The sequence below is a fragment of the Petaurus breviceps genome, unplaced genomic scaffold, assembly GCF_028583685.1.
Source record: "Petaurus breviceps papuanus isolate PSGF00001 unplaced genomic scaffold, PetGlider_PUasm1.0 90919, whole genome shotgun sequence".
Classification (NCBI taxonomy): Eukaryota; Metazoa; Chordata; class Mammalia; order Diprotodontia; family Petauridae; genus Petaurus; species Petaurus breviceps.
The window spans coordinates 47,803,130-47,830,167 of record NW_027187378.1 but is presented as its reverse complement, the minus strand read 5'-3'; the positions used below and the strand labels follow the sequence as shown (position 1 = coordinate 47,830,167).

Genomic DNA, 27,038 nt, shown 5'->3' with positions numbered 1-27,038 from the left:
ATTGTAAATGAAAAGGACAACACAAAGAAGCTAAATTCCCAGTAATAATGAATAATTGTAGTTCCTGACAACACATCAACTTCCTCCTCCCTACAAAAAGATAGATGACCATGGGGGAAAAGTGTTGTATAGACCCTGTCAACTATAATCACCCTGATAATGATATAGATAAGTCTTGACATCAAATTTATTTCTCTTTCATCATATCATAGCTGCTTCCTCTGGTCTCATGTAAATGAAAAGCATATGAAAATAAGAAAAAAGATAGGGCAGGAAGAAACTGACAAATGGCCTAGAACACCAGAAGATAGGTTGTATACCAAGAAACCCTTTGGTTATAGCTAGTTCACTAGATAAAAATGCTTTCACATTTTTTTTAAGTTGGATGCCACAAGTAACCAAAATCCTGATGAAAAACTTTCCCATTTGCATCAAAAGGTTAAACTGCTGAAGTCTGTAATGAATATTTTTACATCAATAATAATTCAAGATGCCTGAAATTTCATAACTATGCAAATAATCAGAAACCAGTAAGTGCATTGCAAGTTTTATTTATAAAGGCTGGAACCAACATGAATATTAAGACCTTTTAAAAGTTTAAATTAACTAATACAACATAAGGAAAAGCTGCACAGGAGATACTATTTACAAAAGACAAATAAAACTACAGAAAGTAAAGTTTCATTCCAAAATAGGAATAATGAAATATACAAGGTTACCATTTACTAATAAAATAATTTTGTAAACATCAACCCAAATCTGCCATACTCACAAGTTTTGAGTTTGTTTATTTTCTTAAGGGGAAAAAGAAAAATCAACATACAATCTTTGGCACCGTCTTTTTTTTTTTCATTGGAGAAACAGGTCTTTAATTAGTATTAGAAATCATGAGTACATGAATGAGAAAAAAAAATAAAAGATGTTGCCAAATGTATTTACAAATAAAAGTGCTGTCTTCATGTGATGACATTTAGGAATAACTAATTTATAGGTCATGTTCTCAACTGGTATTTTTTTAAATTTAAACTTATTTTTTAATTAATTTGTTTCCTTTTAGTTTACAGGATTCAATTCCACAATTCCTTGAGTTTCACATTTTGCCCCCCTCCCTACCCTCCCCCCCCATGGCAGCATATAGTCAAGTATAGGATCTGTAAATATTTTCACATTATACATTAGTCAGGTTATAAAGACAGATTTTATCAGGTGGAATGAAAAAATGGTAAAGAGGACATAAAACCAAACAAGAGAAGGAAAAAGATCAGGTATTTTGCTTCTACCTGGATATAAACTCAATGCTTTCTAGTTCTTTCTCTGGATGCACATTATTTCTCTCCATAATGAGTCTTTTGGGATTGACTTATATCACTGCATTGCTGAGAAGAGTCCAGTCTATCAAAGCTGGTCATCACACATACGTTGTGTCTGTAATTATATACAAATTTCTCCTGGTTCTACTTTTCTCACTCAGCATCACTTTGTATAAACCTCTCCAGGTAAATATGAAGACCGTCTGCTCCTCGTTTCTTACAGCACAATAGTATTCCATAACATGCATATACCACAACTTGTTCAGCCATTCCCCAATTGATGGGCACCCCCTTAATTTCCAATTCTTTGCCAGGTACTGTCTTTCAAAGCTATTTGTTCTTGGTTCCATTACTTTTCATGCAATGTCTTCAAGTCCAAGTCAGGCAAAAGTGACTGCTGCCCCATTAGCATGTTTCAATGCCATCTAAAAGGGGATGTTTGGAAAAATACCCTTTGGCTCAGATGCTTTATCAAGTGTCAATCTATCCTGGAATCTGGTTGTTCCTTGCACCCTTTGGCTCACACTCACACTGAAATTAAGTTCCTGGAAGTCCTTAATTTATGCAAATACTTCAAGTGATACATTTTACCTGATGGCAAAGCCAAGCCTTAATGAAGAGTCTGAAAATAAGCTTTTAAATAAACAAATGGTCACAGGCCCTATTCTAATCCATCATTTTTAGGTTGTTGCTTTTTGAGTAGACTTAACAATTCCATTCTCACTTCTCTGTAAATCAGTTTTTGTGTCTCAAGTACCCTCAGAGAGCCACCACATAATTTCCTCCCTAGAACACATTTTACTTAACAGCATTTAAAGGACATGTCCTTTCATTTTCACTCTTGGCAAGAGATAGTCTTCTAAGCTGGTCTCATACAGAAAATCTAATGCCAACCAGAGTATAGACTTTGTTAGGAAATTAAATCATATGACAGATTATAAAACTCACTTTTCTCCTCTCAGTAGAGAGGTTGGGGGACCACAGGGGCAAAATGGTGTAATCTACTGACTTTGTCCATTGGTTTTGCATAATTGTTTTTCTTTGTTAAAAGGAAGAATTAGATGTGGGGGGGGGGGGCGAGGCGGGGATATTGGGAAATGATTGGCACAAAAAAGGAAAAGCCATTAACAAAACATTTTTAAAAGAAATTAAATCATATGCTTGAGGGTACTCAATAAGTAGCTAATTTGGCACCTTGTTCTGGTTTCTGAAGTATGAAAAACTTAGATAATCCAATACTATCCTTTTTCCTCCCCCCTCCCCATTGCCAGTGCCTTCCCCTCTGAGATTACCTCCCATTTGCACTGTATGTATCTGATATGTACATAGTTGTTTGAGTTGTCTCTCTCTCTTTGGAATTTGAGTACCTTGAAGGCAGAGAACGTTTTTGTCTTTCCTTGTATCTTCAGTGCTTAGCACATAGAAAGCCCTTAATAAATGTTTGTTGATTGATCGATTGATTTATCTAGATAGTAGTGAGTTCCTTATACTAACAAAATTCTAGGTTTGTGTAATTTTTATTCCAATGACCTCTTTTTAGATGTATCCTATATCTCTGGGATTTGTGATTTTCAACACTGTTTCTAAATAGTTCCTGCATGGTAACATTGGCAGAAAAAGAATACTTCATAATTGGTCCTTCTACACATGTAAAAATGTTTCCACTTCAAAAACAAGTATCCAATAATGTACAATGTCAGCAGAAAGTGGCAACAAGTTTATATCATGGAAGCATATAGATAACATGGTGAACTGTCAAAATTTTGTTCTTGAAGAAACGGTTCCAAAATGTCCCAGACATCTCAGCAGTATGTTGTGGTGGAAAGGGCACTAGGGAATGAGAATCCAGAGCCATGGCTCATACATCCCTGGCTCTTCTCCAAACCTCTACTCTCTGGGCCTCAGTTTACCTCTCTATAAAATGAAGGTTATGGACTGGATTCCAAAGATCCCTTCCAGTTCTGGAGCTCTCTTTGCAGGTCTAGAGGTATGGCACTACTGATGGTGATCTTGCCTTTGCAGAAAGCTTCTTTGTGAAGTAGGCTTTCTGAAGACCTGGGTTTCCAGCTCAGCCAGTATCTCACTGTGTGATCAAGGACAAATCATCACTGAACTCCTCTAGGTTGCTACAAAACAGGTGGAGTGGCCTTGATCAGCTCTAAGGTCCTTTTCAGCTATAACGTGCTATGGTTTCTCTCAGTCACCTTGGCAGGAGGGCTTTCTGAAGTATCTGATCTTTCAGAAAATGGGGCTGTTGTTTCTTTTCAAATGTGCCGCCCAGTCAGGAAGAAAAGTGGCCTGTCTTCTTTGGCATTGGCTGTCTGGAACTCATCCCGAAGCCTGAACTGCCACTCATCTTCCAATTCCAGGCGGACAACGGTCTGACGGAGCGAGTTTCGATCCTGACAGATGACACACAAGGTGGCCCCTACACAAATGAGAAAAAGAAAGAATAACAACGACAAAAATAAGAAAACAGACTCACATGTGTACACTCTTTCTGTTTTGAATGGACCCCCTAGCTTCCAGGAACCTCATTATCAAGAAACTCATTATCCTGCAAGATTGTTTTAGCCTTGGTATTCACACTCGTCAGTACACTTTGCCCCTTTTATTGGTGGGCTAGAGAGAGGAACAAATAACTCTTCCCAAAGCATCCAATTAAAGGGGACTCCACAGCCAGACAGTTTTGCATTTCTAATAGGGCTACACTCCTACGAACTGAACTCCATCATCTCCACCCCTCCTTTTTTCAGCTTCCTTTCATGTGCTGTCTTCACCCATTAGATTGTAAGTTTTGTTAGGTAAGAACATTTTATGATTGTACAAACAAGGTCTATACTCTCCTCAAATCAATAAAAGACATAGGATGAGGGATTTTGATCACATCCCGAGAAACTTGTATAAAAAGAAGTATCTTATCTGTGACCACAAAGAAAGGTGCTATAAATATTTTAGAACATATAGGTTCTTTTCCTTTTCTGCAATCATCTTTGGAAATAAACCGCGTAGCAGTTTTACTGGGTCAAAAGGTATACACAGTTTAATAACTCTTTGTGTATAATTCCAGGTTGTTCTCCAAAACAGCTGAATAAGTTCAATTTTTCCACATCCCCTACAACATTTATTGCTTTCCCCTTGAATCGTTTTAGCCCATCTGATAGGTATAAAATGTGATCTAAAAGCTGTTTTAATTTACATTTCTCTAATCGATAATGATTTAGAGCATTTTTTATATGACTATAAATTGCTTTGATTTCTTCATCAGAAAACTGCCATTTAGGGCGGCCAGGTAGCACAGCGAAGTAAGAGCACCGGCTCCAGTGTTGGAATGACCTGGGGATCGAATCCCGGGCTCAGACACTTAGCACCCACCCAGAAACACCTGGCCATGTAACCTTGAGCAAGTTACTTAACCCCAATTGCTTAGGGGTGGCCAGGTGGCTCAGCGAATAAGAGCACTGGCTCGAGTGTCGGGATGACCTGGGGATCAAATCTGGGTGCAGATACTTAGCACCACACCCAGAAATAAGTGGCCGTGTAACCTTGAGCAAGTTACTTAACCCTGATTGCTTTAAAAAAAAAAAAGTAAGAAAACTGCCATTTCACATCATCTGATCATTGATCAGTTCTAAAATATTTATAGCTGCTATCTCTGTAGTAGCAAAAAAAACTAGAAATTGTGGGGATGTCCATCAATTGGGGAATGACTGAACAAGTTGCAGTATATGATTGTTATGGAATACTACTGTGCTACAAGAAATGATGAGTTTAGTGATCTTAGAAAAACAAGGACAGATTTGCATGAAATAACAAAGAGCAAAATTAGCAGAACCAAGAGAACATTGTATATACAGTAACAGTAATATTGTTTTAAGTACAACTTTCAGCAACTCTTACATAACTATACAGGACATATAAAGGAAGATACTATCTGCATCCAAGGAAAGAATTGATAAGTAGATGTATAGAATAATTTCACATACATATCTATATACTTGTATCTAATGATAACCATCTCTAGGGCGGGGAAGAGGGGAGATGAGGAAAAAAGAAATTTACATGATAATTTTATTATATATTTAAAAGAAATAGCAACTAGGTGGCGCAGTGAATACAGCACCGGCCCTGGAGTCAGGAGAACCTGAGTTCCAATCCGGCCTCAGACACTTAACACAAAAACTAGCCGTGTGACCTTGGGCAAGTCACTTAACCCCAACTGCCCTCCAAAAAGCAAAAAAAAAAAAAGAAATAGCAAGTTGTATATAACGGATTTACAGCTTCATGTACAATCATCTTTTTTTTTAATTCTACTATATTATGGAAATGTTTGTTTTATTTCATAAATAAAAATAAAATAAATATAAAGGTTTAAAAAAAGAAGTATCTGTCTCAGAACTGGAGAGAGTCTGAGAATTAGATGGCAAAGAGGAAGGAAAGGGGACATCCAGAGATGAACTAGAAAGAACCAACAGCCCAGGGGCAACCAGTGAAAGAAGAAAGAGAAGACTAAGCTTTGCCAGAGAAGGTATATAACAAGAATGGTGATCAGTTCCACAGGCATTTCAGAGCAGAAATCTGGGACTTATCCTACCATTTGTATATGCCTTCTCAAGGACTGAAGTAAAATTCCAAGATAAAATCTACTCTTTCCCCAATTCCCCTTCCTACTTCCCTCCACCCCTTTACTATACCCCACCTTGCCTATCTATTAACAGATACTATATATATAATCTGTTGCTTTATTACCCAAAAGTTTCTAGCAACCTAAATTTTGCTTCAACCACAACGATGTCAGGGGCTAACACTATATATGTGTGTGTGTATGTATATGTATATGTATATGTATACACACATACATGTACATACGTATGTATGTATATGTATGTAAATTAATACAGAAAAACCATACCTCTCCTTAAATGTTGGAAATTTTCCCAAAGGGGAGCTCAGCATAATTATGACTGTACTTCTAACATTTTCTTTCTGAAATAAACTCATTAAAGCAGTAGAGAGGTTAGGCTTAAAATAGTCCTATCATTTTGTTGTAACAGGAGCTTACATATGATTTATTTTAAAATGTTTCCTTAAAACCCCATGGAGGTATATAGTACCAGTATTACTGATATGGCTTTAATTTGCTTGTTCATGGCCGTTCACATGGCTAGTTAAGGCTCTGAGTCAGGATTTTTAAAATCCAGGTCTCCTGACTCCAAGTTCACCATTCTTTTTCTTATACCCTGAGAAAAAAGCATGTGTGAAAATGACAATTATGGTCTAAGCCGTGTCTTTTCAACCACTGAAAATGATTCATTGAGTCAAGATGGAAAGTTTCAGAAGTCCAAACCCATATGATAACTTTTAAATCCTTTGAAAACTTATGAAGGAGAAATGCTAACGACTGGATGCATAGAAGCAGGTAGAAAGGGAACTAGGAAGAGAAAGAAAGAGGGAACAACATGGACAAGTCTACACAATCCCCCAGCCCACCTGACCATATACAGCCACAGGACAAATAGAGGAATACAGACTGGACCTGTGAGAACTCCCATGATAGGATACCCCCTCTACCAATGCAGGTTGGAAATCTCTCTGAAATATGTAATCTTAGAGCATTACCTAAAGCTCTTAAGAGATTAAGTAACTTGCCCAGGGCCACACAGCCCATGTGTGTCAAAGGCAGGACTTGAATCCAGTTCTTCCTGGGTCTCTACACTATTCTGCTCACACTCTGGTGCGCACTCTCTCTCTCTCTCTCTCTCTGTGTACACGAAAGCAAGGTAAAATGGGTGTGTGTGTGTGTGTGTGTGTATTCACTGATGTGTGTATATATGTATGCATATGTATCTATGTATACATATATGTAACACATGCCAACCTAGGTGTTATACTAATATATATAAATGCACACGCACATACACATGCATCCACCTACGCACATTTGCCACACAGGCATCCTTCTACTTCTACCCATTCTTTAGGACTCACCTCCTCTTTATGGCCCTCTCTAATCACTCTGGTCATAGTGAGCTATTCTTCCTGCTGTCACGCAGCTTTCACTACCTGTACTCATCTTTTAGCACTTCATATATGCTGGCTGATATGATTAGCTTGCCCCTTTAAAATTGCTAATATAAATTAAGACGAGCAAATAAGATGTTCCCTAAAACCCTTAACATCTAGTTAGTGATTTTGTTATGAACATGCCCCGTCTCCCCAACTAGACTACGCAGTCTTTGAAATCAGGGATTGCCATGTTCATCCTTGTATCCAGTCCAGTGTCCAGCAAGGGGCTGTCCTGCTTCGTTGCCTCAATGTCTCAGCCCACCTTCTTCCTCTTCCTCCTCTGAAGCAGGGCCCACTCAGTGCCAAGGTAACATCTCCACACATGCCGCCTTCTCCAGGTCCTTGATCAGCACTTAGCTCTCTCCCAAGTGCCCCTGTACTTAATACTTTTTTTTTTTAAGCAATCGGGGTTAAGTAACTTGCTCAAGGTTACACGGCCAGGTGTTTCTGGGTGGGTGCTAAATGTCTGAGCCCAGGGTTCAATTCCCAGGTCATCCCGACACTGGAGCCGGTGCTCTTACTCGCTGTGCTACCTGGCCGCCCCTAGTACTTAATACTTTTAACACATGCCCCTGGCTCCTTCCCACAATGAGCTCTAAGGTTCCTTCCACTTCTATATCCTATGATCCTCTGTTCAGAGATCTCCTCGATCTTTTAAAAAATAAAAAAAGAGGCAGCAGAGTGGATAGATAGCTGGTCTCAAAATTAGGAAGACCTGGGTTCAAGTCCTGCCTCCAATATAACATAGTGGTGTAATCACAGGCAAACTACTTAATCTCCCAGTAGTCCCAATAATTCACCCAGGAGTTCTCTTTATCATTGAATTCCTAGGTCCAAACTCTAGCCCTTAAAACTAAAAAAATTTTTGCCTTGACCCTGCTACTATCCCAGTTCTCTTTTTCCACAGAAATTCTAGAAAAAGTCTGTACACAATGTCTCCACTTCCTTACAAACTACTTACTTGTCTACAACCCTTTCCCCATTTCAATCTGGCTTCTGTCCTCACCATTCTCCAAAATATGTCCTCTCTAAAACAGCCTTACTGTCTCATTCTTCAGCTGCCTTCTCCCTTCATTCCTGTGGCTCCCTTCTCCCATTGGAACCTCCGTTATGAGAAGTGGCATAGACCAGTCGTCCTTCATTCTCCAGGTTCCACCCACACACCCCTTAGTTTTTAGCTCCTGTTATGTGTTATCTTCTACCATGAGAATACAAGCTTCCTGAAGGCAGGAACTGTATTTCATTTTGCTTGTCCTGTCATCCCCAGTATTTAGCATAGTGCCTAGTATACAGGTACTTAATAAATGCTTGTTGACTTGAATTATCTTCTCTGGAGCATTTGACACTGTTGATGACCCTTTCTTCTTTAATATTCCTTCTTCCCTTGGCTTCTGTTTCTCCTCCTAACTTCTCCCCTTCTTCTCTAACTATACTTTGTCTCTTCAAAGGCCTACTCAATTGCTGTCTTCTCCAGGGAGTCTTTCCTGAATCCCCCAAGGAATAACCTTTTCTTCTCAAACCTCACAAAGCACTGTGGATATGTATTGTGTCCTTATCACCCTCTACTCTGCATTACAGTTACTGTATTATGTAGCAGGGGAGTAATCATGCATAACTGGGGACTCAGGGTCCATTTTCTCTAATGCTTAGTCAGCAATCATCTCAGATGCAGCCCCAGTAGTGGCAACTAATCAAAGGAGTTTCTAGAACTTCCCCTTAGTCTATGCTAGGACACATGTCCACTGTACTGCGAGGCACTCCTTTCAACAAAGGTTAATGTTGCATAATCTTATGAAGTGCATTAGGAGATTTAAATTGATCTGACACTTCATCAGTCACCTCTGCTAGCTATAATTACAATATATTATATCACTATTGTTACTACATGTGTAGATCCCCACTTGCAAACCGTCAGAGCCTTGCAAAAAGAGGCCATGGTTGATTTGTATTTCTAACTTCACCAGTATCTAGCAAAGCAGACATTTAATGATAAGCTTAATGAATTAATTTCTAAAGTCTTTTATTTTGCACCTCTATACTTGTGCAACTATTCAGGTAACTTACCTTTGAGAAAATGAAACTTTTTCAAAAAGCTAGCAACCACAAAGGAGTCACAGAGGTATAACAGGAGCCCACTAAACAGCAGGTCTGAGCAACTAATATTTAAAGAATGAGGCCTGGAGCTCACATAACAAACAGCAACCTGAAAAAGGAAGAAGCAGAGGGTAGCAATAAAGGATACTTCCCTTAGGATATTCAACCATGTATCTAGAGGGCACACACACAGACACACACTCACTCTCTTGCTTGCTCATGCTCACACACACACACAGAGTGTGTGATCAGAATAACAATATCTCACATTTGCATGACATTTTAAGGGCTTTGAAGATTTTAAAAGCATATTCTCCCACAACCCTGTGAGGTAGATAGGCCAAGTATATTTATCCCTTTTTTATAGATGATGAAACTGAGTTTCTGAGAGATTAAGTGACTTACCCAAGATTACAACAGTAAAAAAGCCAGAATTTTAAGTCAGGCTGACTCCCAGTCCAATGATCTTCTAACTCTATCATGTTGCTTTTGTGAAACCATATTAATTTTTCAGGATATTAGATAGACTAAAACCATGCTCTTTGGTATCACTGGAACCTTGGATTCTACCCTTTGACCCATTCTGGATTCTAATAGGTAAGCTTTGGCCTTATCTTTCTCACAATTCCTGGCCCTTCCTACACCATGCCAGTGTAATGTTAGGGAATTTGACGGTCTTCCCTGCTTTAAAGATATACCCTGCCCCCTAATAGGCTGAAAATAATCACATGAAGCCTATGGTGGGAGGAATTTGCTGAAGGGTGGAGCAAATTCCACAGGAAGCTGGGAGGCAGAGCAATTAGAGACTGGAGGGAGGAGAAGACACACCCAAAGGAGAAAGGCTTGAGAGTAAATGTTGGTTTGTGGGAATGTTAAAGGATGCTGTGGCTCTCTGTGACATTATGGCTTATTAACTTCTCTGCTACTATGATGGAAATCGGCTTACTGGTTTTGGGATTCAGTTTTCTGGTGTGTGAATAAATGTTTTGCTTCTGTCTTCTATAGGGAGAGTCTGTTATATTTTGTGAATGAGTACTATGCTGGCATATTTACAATGGCTGTCAGCACTGTGAATATTGCATTGGCACTACACCAAGTTCTACTCAAGTCACTGTCTCACTTCATCTCCACCAGAATCTTGAATTCCATCTCTAGAGCCAACCTGGGCTCTGATAAGCCATCTCTGATCTTATCCTGTTGGGGATCTAGGCTTCTACTATACTTCCAGGTCATTTCTAAGTCAGGTCACTACAGGGGTAACCCAGACCCCTTCCCAGTTCCCCTTTAAAGGCTGTCTTTCCCCATTATAATGTAAACTCTTTGAGGATATTTAGCACAGTTTCTGGAACATAGCAAGCTCTTAATAAATGTTCTATTTATCTATCTATCCTCCCTCAAGTAGAAAATTGAAGTGCCCCTTCCAAACCTACATCATTCCCCTATTGTTGAACATTCTATGAATTGAATACTCAACATTTGTTCATAAATTACCTGAGGTCCCAGATTCAGGTAACAATCAACAGACAGCACAGGATGGCCATAATTCTTCAGTGACAGAGGGAAGAAACGATGGCTGTGATACTGTAGGAATTTTTCAAGCAGAAGCTGAGCAGGAGCTGCAAGGAAAGTGTGCTTGCTATCTGGGGCACAGATGTACTGAGAAGGTGTAATGGACACCGGGTTATCAGACACCTACACAAACACAAAATAAGGAACAGGAAAGTTAAAAATTGGATTTCGGCATATCTATTAGGATAAGGATCATAGGATTTAGAGCTGATAGTGCATTTAGATATTATCTAATCCAATCCACTCATTTTAGACCTGAGGAAATCAAGACTTAAGATGTTATTATGTATGTACAGAAAACATAATACCAGATGTCAGGGATAGATGAACAAGATACGGTCCTTGATTTTAAGCTTAGAATCCTGCCATGGGAGGATAGGGAGAGGAATTCATGCAAGTTAATAATACAAGAGAATGTGTCAGGTGAAAAAAGAATGATACATGACAAAGATGAAAATATTCTGTGTTGGAGGAGTAGTGAGAAAACTGACACTCCTTTCCATTGCTAGTGGCAATATGAATTGATCTGCTATGGAAACAGATTTTAAATTGTGGAATAAAACTCAAAACTGCTCATACCCTTTGGTCCAGCAATCCCACTACTGGGTTTATACCCCCAAGGAGTTTACTGGCAGCAAGAAAAAAATCCAACTGTACAAAACTATTCACAGCAGCATCATTTATAATAACAACCATTAGAAACAAACCGTGTGCCAAATGAAAGAATGGGTAGACAAATTGTGATAAATGAATATGGTGGAATATTATTGGACTATAAGGAACAATATGAAGATATGGAGATGTCAAAGAAATATGCAGAAACTTGTATGAAGTGATGAAGAAAGAAGAGGCAAAAGAATGAGATATTAACTCTTATTTAAATGAAAATAACATCAAACAGCAGCAAAGCAGGTGAAATATAATAGATGTAAGTAAAAACATACTGAAGTTAAACATGCATCCTTTTATTTTAGCAAATAGTAGACTATGTGATTGTGTGTATGGATGTGTGTATGGATCAAAATGATTCTTCTATGCTGTATGGCTTAACTCTTCAGGAAATGTACATTGTAGGAAGTTTACTGATGACTTTAGTGCTTGGTTTGCAAATGTGAACATATCAAAAGTAAACTTTATCAATCAAGGCTTTCTTTGTTTCATGGGTGGTCATGTCCATGAAACAGACAAAAATACAAAATAGCCCTCAGACCTTTATGATCCTTTTTGGGGGATCTTGGTAGGGAAAAGAGGACTGCAAAAGAACTTTGTTTTTACGAAAATATACAGACGTTCACTTTACTACTGGCATCTTAAATTTGAGATACTTGTTCAATAAACCTCTTAATGACAAACTGAATTACATCCATTTTTACCTTCTTTCCTTAAAGGAAACCAGAAGCAATCAAACAATGAACAAGCACTTATTAAGCACCCACTATATGCCAGGCACTTATACTAAAAGCTGGAGATAAAAAGTGAAACACTTCTAGCTTTTGAGAAGCTTACATTTAGTGAGTAGACAACCTGTATGCATATAACATAGGCAGACAAGTAGTACAGTAGATAAAGTGTTAGACTTGGAGTTAAAAGCTCTGAGTTTTAATTTAGCCTCAGACACTTAGTAGATGTGTAACTCAGGGTAATCATTTAATTTCTCTTGGATTCAGTTTTCTTATATGTAAAATGGGGATGATAATAATGGCACCTAACTTAAAGGGCTGTTGTGAGAATCACCTAAGATCGTACATGGAAAGTGCTTTGCAAACGTTAAAGCTTAATGTTATTGTTGCTAAATAAGCATAAATAAAATACATGCAAAACAAATACAAGATAATTATAGGGGAAAGGCACCAGCCACCGGGGGACTAGGAATCAGGGCATGACATGGAAGCTGAGATCTGAATTCTAAAAGATAGGTATGCCAAGGGATTTTGTAGGCAATGGAATAAGCTTGGGAAAAGGAACAAGAAGTAATGAGAAACTAAATCCGGGTGTTGAGCAAGTGGATGGAAAGAGTAGGACAGGTGTGGGAGATGCTTTTGAGGTAGAAATGGCAAGATTTGGCCTATAAGTGGATATATAGGAGGCAAAGGAGAATCTGGAGTGGAAGATGGCACCAAATTTACAAAAGTGAGTGATTAAAAGGATGCTGATTGGGGTGGGTAGGTGGCACGGTGAACAGAGCACCAGCCCTGGAGTCAGGAGGACCTGAGTTCAAATCTGACCTCAGACACTTAACACTCACTACCTGTGTGACCTTGGGCAAGTCACTTAACCCCAATTGCCCTGCCCTCTCCGAGACCTCCAAAAAGCGAAAGGAAAAGGATGGTGGTACCTTTAACAGAATTATGGAAAATCCAGAAAAGGAGCAGATTTAGAAAATAAGATTTTAGTTTTGGACATCTTGAGTTTGAAATGTCTATGGGATATTCAATATTTCAAACTATCCAGTGGACCATTGGTGATACAGTACTAAAACTCAGGACCAAAGACCAGGGATGAAAGTAACATCTGGGAGTCATCAGCATAGAGGAAATAATTAAACATACATCTTCTGATAAGGTCATCGAGTGAGTGAAAATAAAGAGAGAAGACTATTTTAGGGTCTACTCAGAGTGAAGGGCAATGTTATGGATGAACCTGCAAAAGAGAGTGAGGAGTGATCAGACAGACAGGAAGAGAAGCAAGAGAGAGCAGTGTCATGAAAACCCAGAGAGGAGAAAGTATCTAGGCTGGAAAAGTAGTCGAAAGTGTCAAATATATGTAGAGAGATCAAGAAGAATCAAGATTGAGACAAGGACTCTGTTTCAGCAATTAAGAAATCAATGTTAATTTTGAAGAGAAGAGTTTTAGTTGACAGATGAGATCAGAAAAATGAGAAGAAGGAAGAACAGATGGTTTTTTCTAGGAGTTTGCTTGGGGAAAGGGAAGAAAAAATACAGAATGGTAACTTCACTGGACTACCCAATAGTCAAATGAAAGTTTATGACGAATTGAAGACTTGAGCATGTTTTTAGATAACAGGAAAAGAAACAGTAGAAAAGGAAGAATTGAAGATTAAGAAAGATAAAGGGAGTATCAGGGAAATCTGCCAGAGAAGATGGAAGAAAATGGAATTAAATGTATGTGAAAAGGGGGGATGTTGCCAAAGGGTTTTTAAACATAGAGTAAAAGAAAAGAACTAAGCCAGGGCTAATGGCCTCTGAGGCATCTAGTAAAAATTTTAGAAAATGTGTTATAAAAGATAATTTGATGGTCCTTAGAAAGTGAAGCAAAGATCAGAACGAACCAGCAAAAACAAGTCATGGAAAAAAATGTGTAAAATGCACCTCATTTCTACTTCTGACTAAATAGATTAGGGAAAGACTAGACTTCATTAAGCAAAGACTATAGGGAAATGCCTAGTATATATGCCTTATTGAAATCAAGGCAACCATCTTGGCCAGAAACCCAGACCAAAACATGTTCCTCTCATTTTGATCAAGTATATCCTTGATACAAGTATCATTCTCAAAACTTGTACAAAGACAACAAAGTAGGTATATGCCTTGTTTTCTAGTATTTTACAATTGTCTGTGTTCTATAGTGTTGGTTTTGACCAACACATCCCTTTGCTTGCCAAGGAGATAAAATATTAGCTAGCTAAAATGGTTTCTAGGTTCCTTTATAAATTATTCATCTTATTGCATACATTATTTATATATAGAAACATTATATACAAGTTAGCTATAAAATATAAATTATACATTAGATACAGCATAAAATTAAATCAATATAAATGTTGTCTATAATATTGTATTAATTATTTATCTATATAAAATTATTTTAAGCTATTAAATAAAGAGTATATTTATCCACTGAAAAATTATTATGCAAAATTACCATTTAGATACAAGTTTACTGCGAAATGTTTTGTTTTATTCATTTACTATTACTACTCTCTAACTTTGACACTTGTTATTATTCCCTTTGTCCCAACTATCCCACAGTAAATCGTCACTACCACCCACTGGATTTAAAAGACAGGAAATGTAGACCACACTCAGTTTTGACATCAGCCAGTTTTAGGTCTAGGACTCATTGAATATATTTAGAATCCTATGTTATATTAGCAGTTTGAATGATGGCTTTCAGAATAATATTTAACCTAATGCCTTTGCTTATTCAGAGTGTGGATCCAATGTTGGTCATCTTGCTATCGTGGGAGAAAGAGTCTGGACTGCCCAGATTCCAGTGCCTCCAACACTCTTCTGAGAAAACCCATTTAGTTTCTGTCACTAAGAAGGTAATAATAAATCCATGGAAAGACCTTGCTTGGGAATATTTTGTGAATTAATTGCAGGTGTATATACACTGACCCTCCCCATAGTTCTGTGTTCCTTCATCACTGTGAACAATATGCTGAAATGAGAACTCACTACAAGAAATACAGTAGAAAGCTGCATTTGTATTCCTATAATGTTCATAATGCTAGGCTTAATCTCATGAACCAAATAGTATTTTGAAAAGTGAGTTTGCATGAGGAATACAGCATAGTTAAAAATGTCTTCATTTCACACTGCTATGTGAAAGCAGTAGTATTGATAATGGTTGAGTACAATTACTGAATGTAGAAATAGAGACTAAAACACTAGAAACAATGTTTACAAAGTACGTCTTAAATTCAGAAGATTTGCCTTATTAAAACCTTACATTGCTTTTGCACTGCTTCTTTTATTACTGATACCAGACAGACTAAACTGGTCACTGTTTCCCAGTCTTATCCTGCCCTCTCTTGCCTCTTTCCTATTCACATGCTCAGCTCATTCCCTATAATCAAAAAAACACTCCCATGACATTTCTGCCAGTTGACATTTTTCTCTTCCTCTAAGGTCCAAATTGGGGCAGCTAAATGACACAGAGGCCTGGAGGTAGGAACACCTGAGTTCAAATCTGGCCTCAGACATTTACTAGCTGTGTGGCCCTGGGCAAGTCACTTAACACTGTTTGCTTCAGTTTCCTCATCTGTAAAATGGGCTGAAGAAGAAAATGACAAACCACTGCCAAGAAAAACCCAAATGGGGTCATGAGGAGTCAGAATATAAACAGCAACAAAAAGTCCAAACCTAGGGTCTACTTTCACTGTGAAGCCTTTCCTGATTCCCCCAGTTGATGGCACCTACCTCCCAAAACTACCTTGTATTTATCTTATAGATGTTGATATATTTAATTCTAATATACATATATGTGTGAGTGTATATATGTAAATACTTAATGTATGCTGTCTCCCCGGATAGAATATAAATGTAAATTCCTTGAGGGCAGGAATTGATTCATTTTTGTCTTTGGAACTCCAGTACCTAGCACAGTGAGTCATGTATATAGTAGGTGCTTCTGAAATGTTTGTTGATTGAAATTTTCCTCAGTTTCCTCCATCTACAGATGAATGTGACTCCCTGAATCCTTAACTTTTCTGAGCTTTTTGGGTGTTTCCTTTGCCTACATTGCATTCTTACTAGGTATATCCCCACTATTATCCTGTAGGTTCACTGAAGTCAATGACTTCTGTTTTTCATCTTTGTATCTCCAATACTCAGCACAGTATTTTGATTAATAAATTTTGGTTGAATTAAATTGACATCTCCTGGCACACTATCAATACTGTCACAACTAGAATCCTTCTGCAGACTGATAACACTTCTACCATCTGAGAATAAATGCATAAAGGTATTCTGAAACCCCCCAAGCATCTCTCTCCAGAAGCCAATGGAAACTCTAAACTCACAATAATAGGATAATTGTGCACATCAGAACACTGTGTTTACCCGATACCAAAATCAAACCTTACCCACATTTAAATGATGAAGTCTACTCTTCTTTCCATGTGACAAGGAGGTAAAGACCAAAGGTATCAATTGTTAAAAGCTATGCAAGCCTCAGGGTGCATTATAATTATTGTTATTATTATGAGATATCCATTAAATCATTGGTAAGGACGCCTTCCCCAAATGCGAACCATAAACATTTTATGCCTTTGTAGATGGTCTTGGCCAATTGTTGTAGATACAACAATTCATCCCTTAGTGGCCAGCCTTCTAGCAATGGTTCTGTCTGAATTTAGTTAGGCTGCCCAGAGACAAAAGACTGAAGGTCTTTCAGCTCACCACTTCTGAAATTCTCGAAGCCTCTCCAATGTGGCAAGAAATGCCAAAGCTTCTTCCCTGCCAGGATAGTGTTCCACAACCCAAAAGCACCTGCATCCCAAAGTGAGGCACCTAAGAAGGCACCTGAGACTTTAGTGGAATGTGATTATTGTTTCTATATAATAAAATACGACATTATGTTGTTATATTTCTATATAAATAATTTATATTTCTATAACAACTTAATATTGTTCCAGTGCCATCACATGTATCATCCATTTGATCCTAACAGCCCTATGAGACAGGCAGAGTGCACATTACAATCACCACATTACAACTGAGGACAATGAGACCCCAAGAATTTAAGCAATGCATGAAGTAAGCTGTTAAGCAGGGTTCTTCCCAATGCAACTCAGAGAGGCGGAAAGAACCACACAGCAGCCACTTCCTCACTCACCTTGGATTTGATGTGGAAGGACCTGTGGCCCCCAACAGCAATCTGCTTCTTCATGACGCTGAAGCGATTAAATCGACACAAAAGGAGGCCAGCGCTGTGTACTCGCAGGTTGAAATCAATATCATCACAGGTAAATCTAAGCATAGAGGGAAAAAATTCAATCAGCACACTTAAACAGCATTCTATTAATGAAATACACACACATATACACACACACACACATAACACACACATATATCTAATACACACAAATATAACACATATAACATACATATTTGTAATACACACATATAACATAGACATGTATACATGCACACACATATATAATACACCTATATATACACATATATAATGTGCATGCATATAATATACATGCATAAATAATACCCATATAATACACACATATAATATGCACATATATATGTATTTGTACATAGATATTTATTTATGGGAAATCTATTATGTGCTCAGCACTATGCTAGGTACAGGGAGAGATAAGACATAACACCTATTTTTATGCCATTTTAAGACCCATGTGGTGCTTTTCTCACTACAATTCTATGAGGAAGCAGTATAAATATTATCAACACCATCTGACAGATGCTCAAGTCAGCAATAAAAGGCTAAGCAGCCTTATCACACAGGTAGTATGTGCTGAACTGCAAGCTTCTTGGAGGCAGCAATCATTCCCTCTACTAACAAGCAGAAGAGAAATTTATACTATTCCCTAGTATAAATGAGACAGTCAAATAACAATATGGGACTGCAGTGAGAGGCAACTTGTTTTGAAGTCCTACCTCTTTCATGTAATAACTGTGGGACCATGGGCAAGTGACTTAATATCTCAAAGGCAAATCTCTTAGCAGGAGGGAGTTTCCACACAGAGTTCCCAAACCATTAAAATTATAGATCCAGATCAAAAAATAAAAATAAGACCACATCATTTGGTGCTAAATCATGTAGTACTGAGATCACAGAAGAAGGAAATCAATTAAGATGGAAGTCATGAAAGGAAAGATTTATGTAAGATATAAAAAAACTACTATAGAAATACAAATACAAAAGATAGTCCTTTCTTCCAAGGGGCTCATATTTTAATGGTAGATAAGTACAAGGGTCCCACTGAGAATGGCAACACCTACATCTTCCCCAACTACCAGTCCTGCTTCCAATCCAGCCCTCATAGCCATCATTCAGCATGGCAACTCCTTTGGAGAAGTGGTAAGCCATCCTCACCAACTGTCACTTGCAGAACAGGTAAGCCAGCCTACCTAAAGCATCAAGGCACCCTCAAGGAGAGAGGGGAGAGGCAGCACACGCCAGGCCAAACCACCACGACCACATTGTCCATCATCTTCTCCCAGACCTTGATAGATACATAGTACAGGACCCTGCCTTGGGAATAGCAGTGTCCCCTAGACCAGGTTTCTTAAACTTTTTGACCCCTTTTCTCATTTGCTGTTGGTGTTGAGTGGTCTGAGGGTAAGTACAGTGCAGAGTGCATGAGCTTTGTGTTCAGAACCAAGGCAACATAGGCAAGTGCTGCCAGAAACACCTTGGATTCATTATGCGTTTATTGATTCTTGGTTGTACTTTCAGAAACCTTTTACTGTTGTCAAATCTTTGGGTCACAAGCCACAGTTTAAGAAGCACTGCCCTAGACCACCAGACCTGCTTCCAGACCAACCCCAACAGCCATCACTGGGGGCAGGGATCATGGTTTAGAAGGGAATGTGGGAAGGACTCTAGGAGAAGCTGGTACTTGAAGTGCACCTTAACATCACATGAGATAGTTCAGGGTTAGCAGGTAACTTAGAGAGCATCTATCTCAACCATCTCTATCTATCAATAAGGAAACTAAAGCTTAAAGAGAGAAGTGCCTTAGACAGCGCGTAAATCTCCAAGTCAGGATCCAACCCAGGTCTTTGACTCCAGGCCCAGCATTCTTTCCACTACAACGGTGCCTTAAAGGAGGGGCTGCGCATCAGAAGACAGAGATGGGAAGGGTAGCAGCATTCCATGCATAAGAAGTAGTGCCAGCAAAGGTGTAGGGGCAGGAAAACTTGGCTCATATTCCAAAGACAATTCTGAATCTAGTTGCCATGTTGCATAGGATACATGGCTGAAAAGAGTGGATAGTGGAAAAGCAGGAAGACAAGCCCTTGTGGACAAACTTGAATAAAACCCTAAGCTGTTTGGGCTTTATGTGATAAGCAGTAGGGAGCCATTAAAATGATCAGAGAACTGGGTGATCCCAGAGTGTCCCCAAAGCTTAACATAATACCTTTCACACAGTGGTTGCTTAGCAAATGTTTTTTGTTTTTTTTTTTACTTCAGATTTTAATCTAACAGCAGACTTATGGGATTAAATAATACTATCTCTAAGGTTACACTGTTTCTAGATATTGAAAGAAAAAAGGAGATAGGTATTATCAAAAAAGCAATGGATTCAAAGTTAGAAGAGCCTGGTTAATGGGTCAAAGTCCAGAGTTTCCATGTTACACATATCTTTTGGCCCTAGTGTCCTCATCTCTAAAATGAGAGAACTAGGTCCAATCATCTCTAAAATGCCTTCCTGCTCAGAATCTTACAGATTCCTCCGTCCCTAAGGCCAAGCACACAGACCTTAGGTCACTGGTACCATTATCAGTGAATCACCAGATAGGTACCAATAAGGGAAAGCAGACTGTCAGGATGACCATCAAAGATAAGTTGAAGCTGATATCCGGCTTCCTCTTGGGTCTGTAACTCACCGATTCTGGTTATACTGTACATTCTGTGTCAGATCCACATTGAGGATAATAAAGTCATGGATATGACAGCGGGAGAAAGGTTCTTGGACCTCTTCTCTCTGAGTTTTACTCGACCATTTCCGCATTCCAATTAGAGCATAATGAGTAATATTCGGGGCTGCCTCAATGTGCTGCAGAATGTGTTTCAAAGAAACATTCCTTTCAGACCAGGTGTAATCACTGCAAAAGAAGAAAAAACTTTCTCTGGACCAATATGAAAACAAATACATACTTTTTCATTCTGCTGTCTACTTCAGCACTAGACCAAAATAGCCCAAAAGGCTAAAGATCTCCCACTTCAAACAAACACGGGTCCAATCTAATTGTGACATATTCCATAGGATTTTCATTTTTTATACTCGTGAAACTTTACTAAAATGGATTCATTGTTGGACTTGCAAACCAAATCAAACTAAAATTTTATTAAGTATCTACTATATATAAGAGCACTGTGCTAGGCACTGGGGGAGACAAAGTTTTGATAAAATGTCATCTCTGTTCTTAATCCACAAGCATTTATAAGCACCTTCTATGTGTTGGGCATTGGGCTAGGTGCAGAAGATACAAATTAAAGGGATGAAATAGCCCCTACTCTCAAGGAATATACAATCTAGTTAGAACTCACAATCTAGTAGGGGGATAAGATGTAGAACATAATTCAATATTTTTTAGTAAATTTCCTAGAGAGGAAGAGAACAAAGAGCTTCTGGATGTCTAAAGGGAAAGCCATTACTGACTGTAGGACCAGTCTGGGTTTTATGGAGAAGGTAGTCTTTGAGACAGGCTTCTAAGGATAACAATAATAGTAAATATCTAGCATTTACAGCATCCACTACGTGCCAGGCACTTTACTAAGTGCTTTACAAACAGTATCTCATTTCACCTTCACAACTCTTTGAGATTGGTTTTTATTATTATCTTCATTTTACAGGTGGAGAAACTGAGGCAGACACCAGTTAAGTGATTTACACAGGGTCACACAACACAGCTAGTAAATGTCTGAGGTTGAATTTGAATGCAGATCTTCCTGACATGAGGCCCAGCACTCTATCCACTGTCTAGCTCATAGTGAAGACTTTCCAGATATAGGAAAGGGTATAGAGCTTAGGGGGAATATGGGGAGCAGAAAGTACTTCAGTTTGACTGGCTTAAAATTTGAGAGTGAGGTAAGATTTGGTAAAGAAAAGTCAAGTGCTGGTATCTTGGTCTGATATAATTGCTTAAACTTATGAGGGTTCTTTAGGGTTTCCTTCTAGCACCACTGCGAAATAAGTAGTATAAGTATTATTAGTCCTCTGTTTGCCTACAAGGAAACTGAGAATTAGCAAAGTGAAAGGACTTGCCCAAAGAAAAAAAGCTCATACCAAGAGAGTTGAATTTCAAATTCAGGTCTTCTGACTAAATTCAGTGCTCATGACCCTATACCAAACTGACTCCATGACAGGTAAGGCAACTAGACAGGAAGGTGGAGACAGCTTCTAGTCTAGGCTCTGCCACTGGGCCTCCATTTCCCTCATCAATCAAATGGAAATTTTGGACTCTGTGATCTTTATATTCTACAATAGCAACAGGGACTACAGACTGTGATTTCATAGAATTAGGAAATTCTCAGAAGAGAAACTCCCTTTACCAATGCAGGCTGACACCGTTCTCTGCCACTCTTAGAGAGCTGGCTAGAACACAGAGGGGAGTAACTTGCTCAAGGTTACACGGCCAGGTGTTTCTGGGTGGGTGCTAAGTGTCTGAGCCCGGGATTCGATCTCCAGGTCTTCTCAACACTGGAGCCGGTGCTCTTACTCGCTGTGCTACCTGGCCGCCCCTACCATACTGTCTCTTGAGATGGTAAATTCTTTTATTTAAATTAATACGTGATGCCTGGACAAAAGCTTAGCTGTCTTTAACATAAACAGCAAACCATCATTAAGTAAAGTTGTAGTGGAAAAAATAGTGAACTTGGAACCAGAATCTGAATCTTTGCTCTGACACTTCCTACCTATATGACCTTGGTGAACCATTTAAGCTCTTTGAGTATCAGGTTTCTTCATTTGTAAAATGGGAATAATATTAATAATAATAATAGCAATGCTTATATCCCATTTTTAAATACTTTGTAAACTTTAAAATTGCTAAAATATGAATTATTCTTTGGAAGGCTGACAGTGTCAAAGCAAATTGAAATCAAGTTTGAAAATTATTATTTGGAGAGACAACAGTGAACAGGAACATGGAAAAATCCTTGTGACTTAGAACTATTCTTCTTAATAGTATTCATTGGCAATGGAGCTTAACTGCATAAATTAAGACTATATAAAGAGACTAACATCTATTGTCTACCAGGGAATATAACTATATACCTCTATCTATCTATCTAGATATAGATCAGAAATTAATACAAAAACCCTGCTTTAAGACACTAACATCATAATATTTTTTTTTGCTTTTTTGGAGGGGTAATGCAGGGCAATTGGGGCTAAGTGACTTGCCCAAGGTCACATGGCTAGTATTAAGTGTCTGAGGCCAGATTTGAACTCATGTATTCCTGACTCCAGGACTGGTGCTGTATTCACTGCACCACCTAGCTGCCCCTAACATCTTTAATATTATAAAAAGAAAAGTTTCAAAAACAAAAAAGCATTACCCTTCTTCAAAGTGTAGATAAGAACTTTCCCGGAAAACAAATAAAAAATCAATTTCTCTAAATTTGTACTTTAAAAACAAGATCCATTATAGAAGAGCAACTAAAAAGGTGTTGACTGTTGTTACCTCCGCCTTTCTCCCCCACTATCAACGTCCACCATATTCCACATAACGCAAGAGTCATCGGAAATGACAATGAAAGGCCAGATATCTTGAGGTTTTATGCCCAACTCCTCTTGCCTGCTCCGTTCCAGTTCCAGATTGTGGTAGGATAGTTCCTTTATTAGGAAATGGGCTGCACCTGAAATCAAAATCCACAAGATTTACAATTCATGTCAGTTAGAAATCATCATTTACATATTTTACATATGATAATCACCTCCCAGTGGTTCCTCTGATCTGAAGCCTCTTCTCATGAAAAAAAAACAAAAACCCACCCCTACTCCAAGTTCTCCTATACCATACCACTCTCCCATATGTATGGCTAATTCTTTCTTGGGAGGGTGGGGGAAGGCAATCATGGTTAAGTGACTTGCCCAAGGTCACACAGCTAGTAAGTATTCAAGGACACATTTGAACATAAGTCATCCTGACTTCAGGACCAGTTGTTCTAGTCACTTCACCACCTATTTGTCCCCATATAGCTACTTCTTAATTGATCTGTTATTTCCTTGAGAGAGGCCAATACAATTTAAAAAAAAACTTTCTAACAGAGCAAACCAAAAATAGGCTGCTTCACAGTGACTTCACTGGAAGCCTTCAAACAAAGACAAGGTGACTAAGTGTTTAAGATGTCTTAGAGGGGATGTTTGTATTCATATGGGATGGACTAGGTAGCTTTTGATATCTTTAACACTAGAAGTTGTCAATGGGCAAATTTCAGCTCAATGCAAAAAAAAAAAATTTCTATCAAACAGAGCCCAAAAATAGAATGGGCTGCCTCGGGAGGTGGGGAATTCTCACTGGAGCCTTTCAGGCAGAGGCTGAAAGACTACATGTTAAATATCTGATAATGGGGGTGCCTTTCAGGTATGGCTTGGACTACACAGCTGCTGATACTCCTTTCGAGGTTCTGCAATCGAATCTAGTATTCTACAAGATAGTGGGTGGAAAAAGCATCTGACTGCTCTGATTTCCTTCCATCTCAGATGACAATTAAGAAGCTTGAGGCATCACTTACTGGCTAAGTGAGCTTAGGGAAGTCACTTAACTGTCTTACTCTGATTTTTCTCATTTGTAAAATGGGGGTAATACTTGTACCATTTCCCTTACATAGACATTGTAAGAAAAGTGCTTTGTAACCCTTAAAGAAATGCTATATAGAGAGATATATACACATATATACATATAATACATGTGTGTACATATATACACATATGTGTATATAGATGTGTTTATATATATATATATATATTTGTTTGCTGTTTATTTCAGTTGTGTTTGACTCAGTGATTCTATTTAGGGTTTTCTTGGCAAACATACTGGAGTGGTTTGCCATTTCCTTCTCCAGATGATTTTACAGATCAGGAAACTGAGGTAAAGAGGGTTAAGTGACTTGTCCAGGGTCACACTGTTAGTAAGTGTCTGCGGCTGGATTTAAACCCAAGTCTTCCTGACTCCACACTAGCACTCTATCTACTGCATCATCCACATACATACATACATACATATATATGTTAAATGTTTATTATTACTTATAGGCATCAATTATTATTATTACTATCATCATTACCAGTTAAACCAACAACAAAGCTTAGGATGCCCATAAGGAAACAAAGAGCTAGGGAATGGAGATAGAGTTCTCAAAGCCAAGAGTAAATGGTTTGAAATGAAACTTCCCACTATTCTCTCCTGACCCTATTCTTTTAAGTCTCCCTCTTCTTTCTATGGAATTTTACTACATATAAAACATTACTCTCTTTCTACTTACCAACTCCAGCACTGTTGAAGATACTTGGGAGAACCAGCATAATGTGGTTGGGCCAATACTTCTTGTATATTGCCATTTCATATTCTTTGACAACTAATACATGTAAATGATTAGCGCCATCCATTGCATGATATAAGTTAAAGAGCCCATGTTCATGACGACCCGTGGTTGGAGTGAAAGTAGGACTTTTTATAAATTCATGGCTCTGTAAAGTACAGGAATGATTTTAAAGAGATTATTCAAATCTAAAATAGAAGTTTAATAAATCCTAAGCACTAATTGGTCAAATTTGACTTAAAATCTCACACATGTAAGCTCTACCTCCTCACTCTTCTTAAATGCATATTAAACATGGATTAACATATCCACTCATTATGTGCCCAAGACAACATGACACCATTGAACAGGAAGTTGAGAGCTCTGGATTCTAGCCCCATCTGTGCTTCTAACTAGTTGCGAGACCTTGGGTAAGTCACACAAAATCTCTAGACCTCAGTTTCTGCAGCTATAAAATGAGGTTGGATGAGATGACTACTAAGTTTCCTTAAGTACTATTTCCTTCATGTATGTACTTAAGCATGTACTCTTTTCCACTTCCATTTATATCTAGTATGTCTAGCTAGACTGGAAGGTCCTTAAGGGTAGGGATTTGTCTGCTATTTCCTTCTTACTCCACATAGCACCTGCTGTAGTGCTGTATATGTATGTTATTAATAAACACACTTTGAATGAATGAATGCTCATTTCTTATGTAAATATGACAAATATTATGAATCCTCAAAATACATCTTAAGTCCTATTCTACAAGGCCCATTTATAAGCAAGTGCTTTTTTTGTTTGTTTATTTACTTCAGTAAATCAGTAAATTTGGCTAATAAATTAACCAAAACATCCAGAAGACAAGCAGGCCACTGAAGGATGCCTGCTTACCTAAAAATTCCACCTCAAAACAGGATAAGAACCAACTGGTCCATAGTCCATTCTGGGTGGAAGTGATCAAGAAGTAACAAATGTCCTCTTCCTGAATGGTCAGATCCACACTAAAGAAGTCATCAGATGGAGAATGGGAGGTATGGGGCGGAGGGAGGGGTAGTGTGAGTGAAGGTATAGGTTACAGAAACTTTGAGCTTTATCTTTCCAAAGGTAGCTCCACTCTTAACTGTCCAAAGTTTAAAGCAACTAAAAAGCAAGCAACCAGAATTGGACAATAGGGGCTCACAGGGATGGAGAGTTAGAAGGGATCTTACAGTTCAATTTAATCCAACTGCCTCATTTTACAGATGAAAAACTGAGGCCCAGAGAAGATAAGTAATTTGCCTAATATCAGATCAGTAATAAGTGTAACAATTGACTTTACAGTCAATGAGTCCATAAGCATCTACAATGTGCAAGGCATCGTGTCAAACTTTAAATCCAGTGTTTTTTCAATGCATCGCAATGACTCACAAGGAAGTCCTCTTGGGCACTTCAGTAAATCACAAATGTCTCTTGAGCACCTACTGTGGCTATAACTGGCACTGAAGGTAAAGAAGGATAAGCCACCACCCCTGGCCTCAAGGTGCTTCCAATAAAGGAGGATAAACAAAACATAAGATATACAATGTAGGATCCAGGTCTGTGATTAACTTTGTGTAGGGAGCTCTCCTACAAGGTAACTTCCTCTACCAATGAAGTAGACAGTATCCAGTAGACAGACTGGGGAGCTGAGAAGTTAAGTGACCTTACCAGGGTCACACAGGCAGTATACATCAAAAGTGGGACTTGAATCTAAGTTGCCATGACTCTAATGTCCATTAGCTATCCACTATTCCATGTTGCCCTTCTTGTCGTGATATATGATTCAAGAGTATCATAATGATATGTAATTCATAATGCAATGATAATTCAAGAAAACAAATGAAAAAATTATGATGAGGTAGTATGTATCTGTACCAAATATGTGATATAAATAATAAGACTGAGAAATTCTGAAGATGGAGAGGTCAACATTGGGATTAGATGTGAGGTGGATAACCAAGAAGGCTCATGGCGAACTGGACTACAAGCTCACGTACTGCTAGA

General features: G+C 38.4%; 1 protein-coding gene across 1 annotated transcript in view; it reads right to left on the bottom strand.

The window, feature by feature from the left end:
* Positions 1-535: 535 nt before the first annotated feature.
* GREB1 (growth regulating estrogen receptor binding 1) overlaps positions 536-27,038 on the bottom strand; it is a 143,006-nt gene continuing 116,503 nt past the window's right edge. Inside the window, exons 26-32 of the mRNA XM_069075948.1 lie at positions 24,978-25,182; positions 23,174-23,348; positions 20,372-20,590; positions 17,619-17,754; positions 10,962-11,162; positions 9,441-9,579; positions 536-3,738 (exon numbers count right to left, since the gene is read on the bottom strand). Of these exons, the coding sequence (XP_068932049.1) occupies positions 3,575-3,738; positions 9,441-9,579; positions 10,962-11,162; positions 17,619-17,754; positions 20,372-20,590; positions 23,174-23,348; positions 24,978-25,182 (1,239 nt within the window). The 3' untranslated portion in view covers positions 536-3,574. The remainder of the gene's footprint in view (positions 3,739-9,440; positions 9,580-10,961; positions 11,163-17,618; positions 17,755-20,371; positions 20,591-23,173; positions 23,349-24,977; positions 25,183-27,038) is intronic.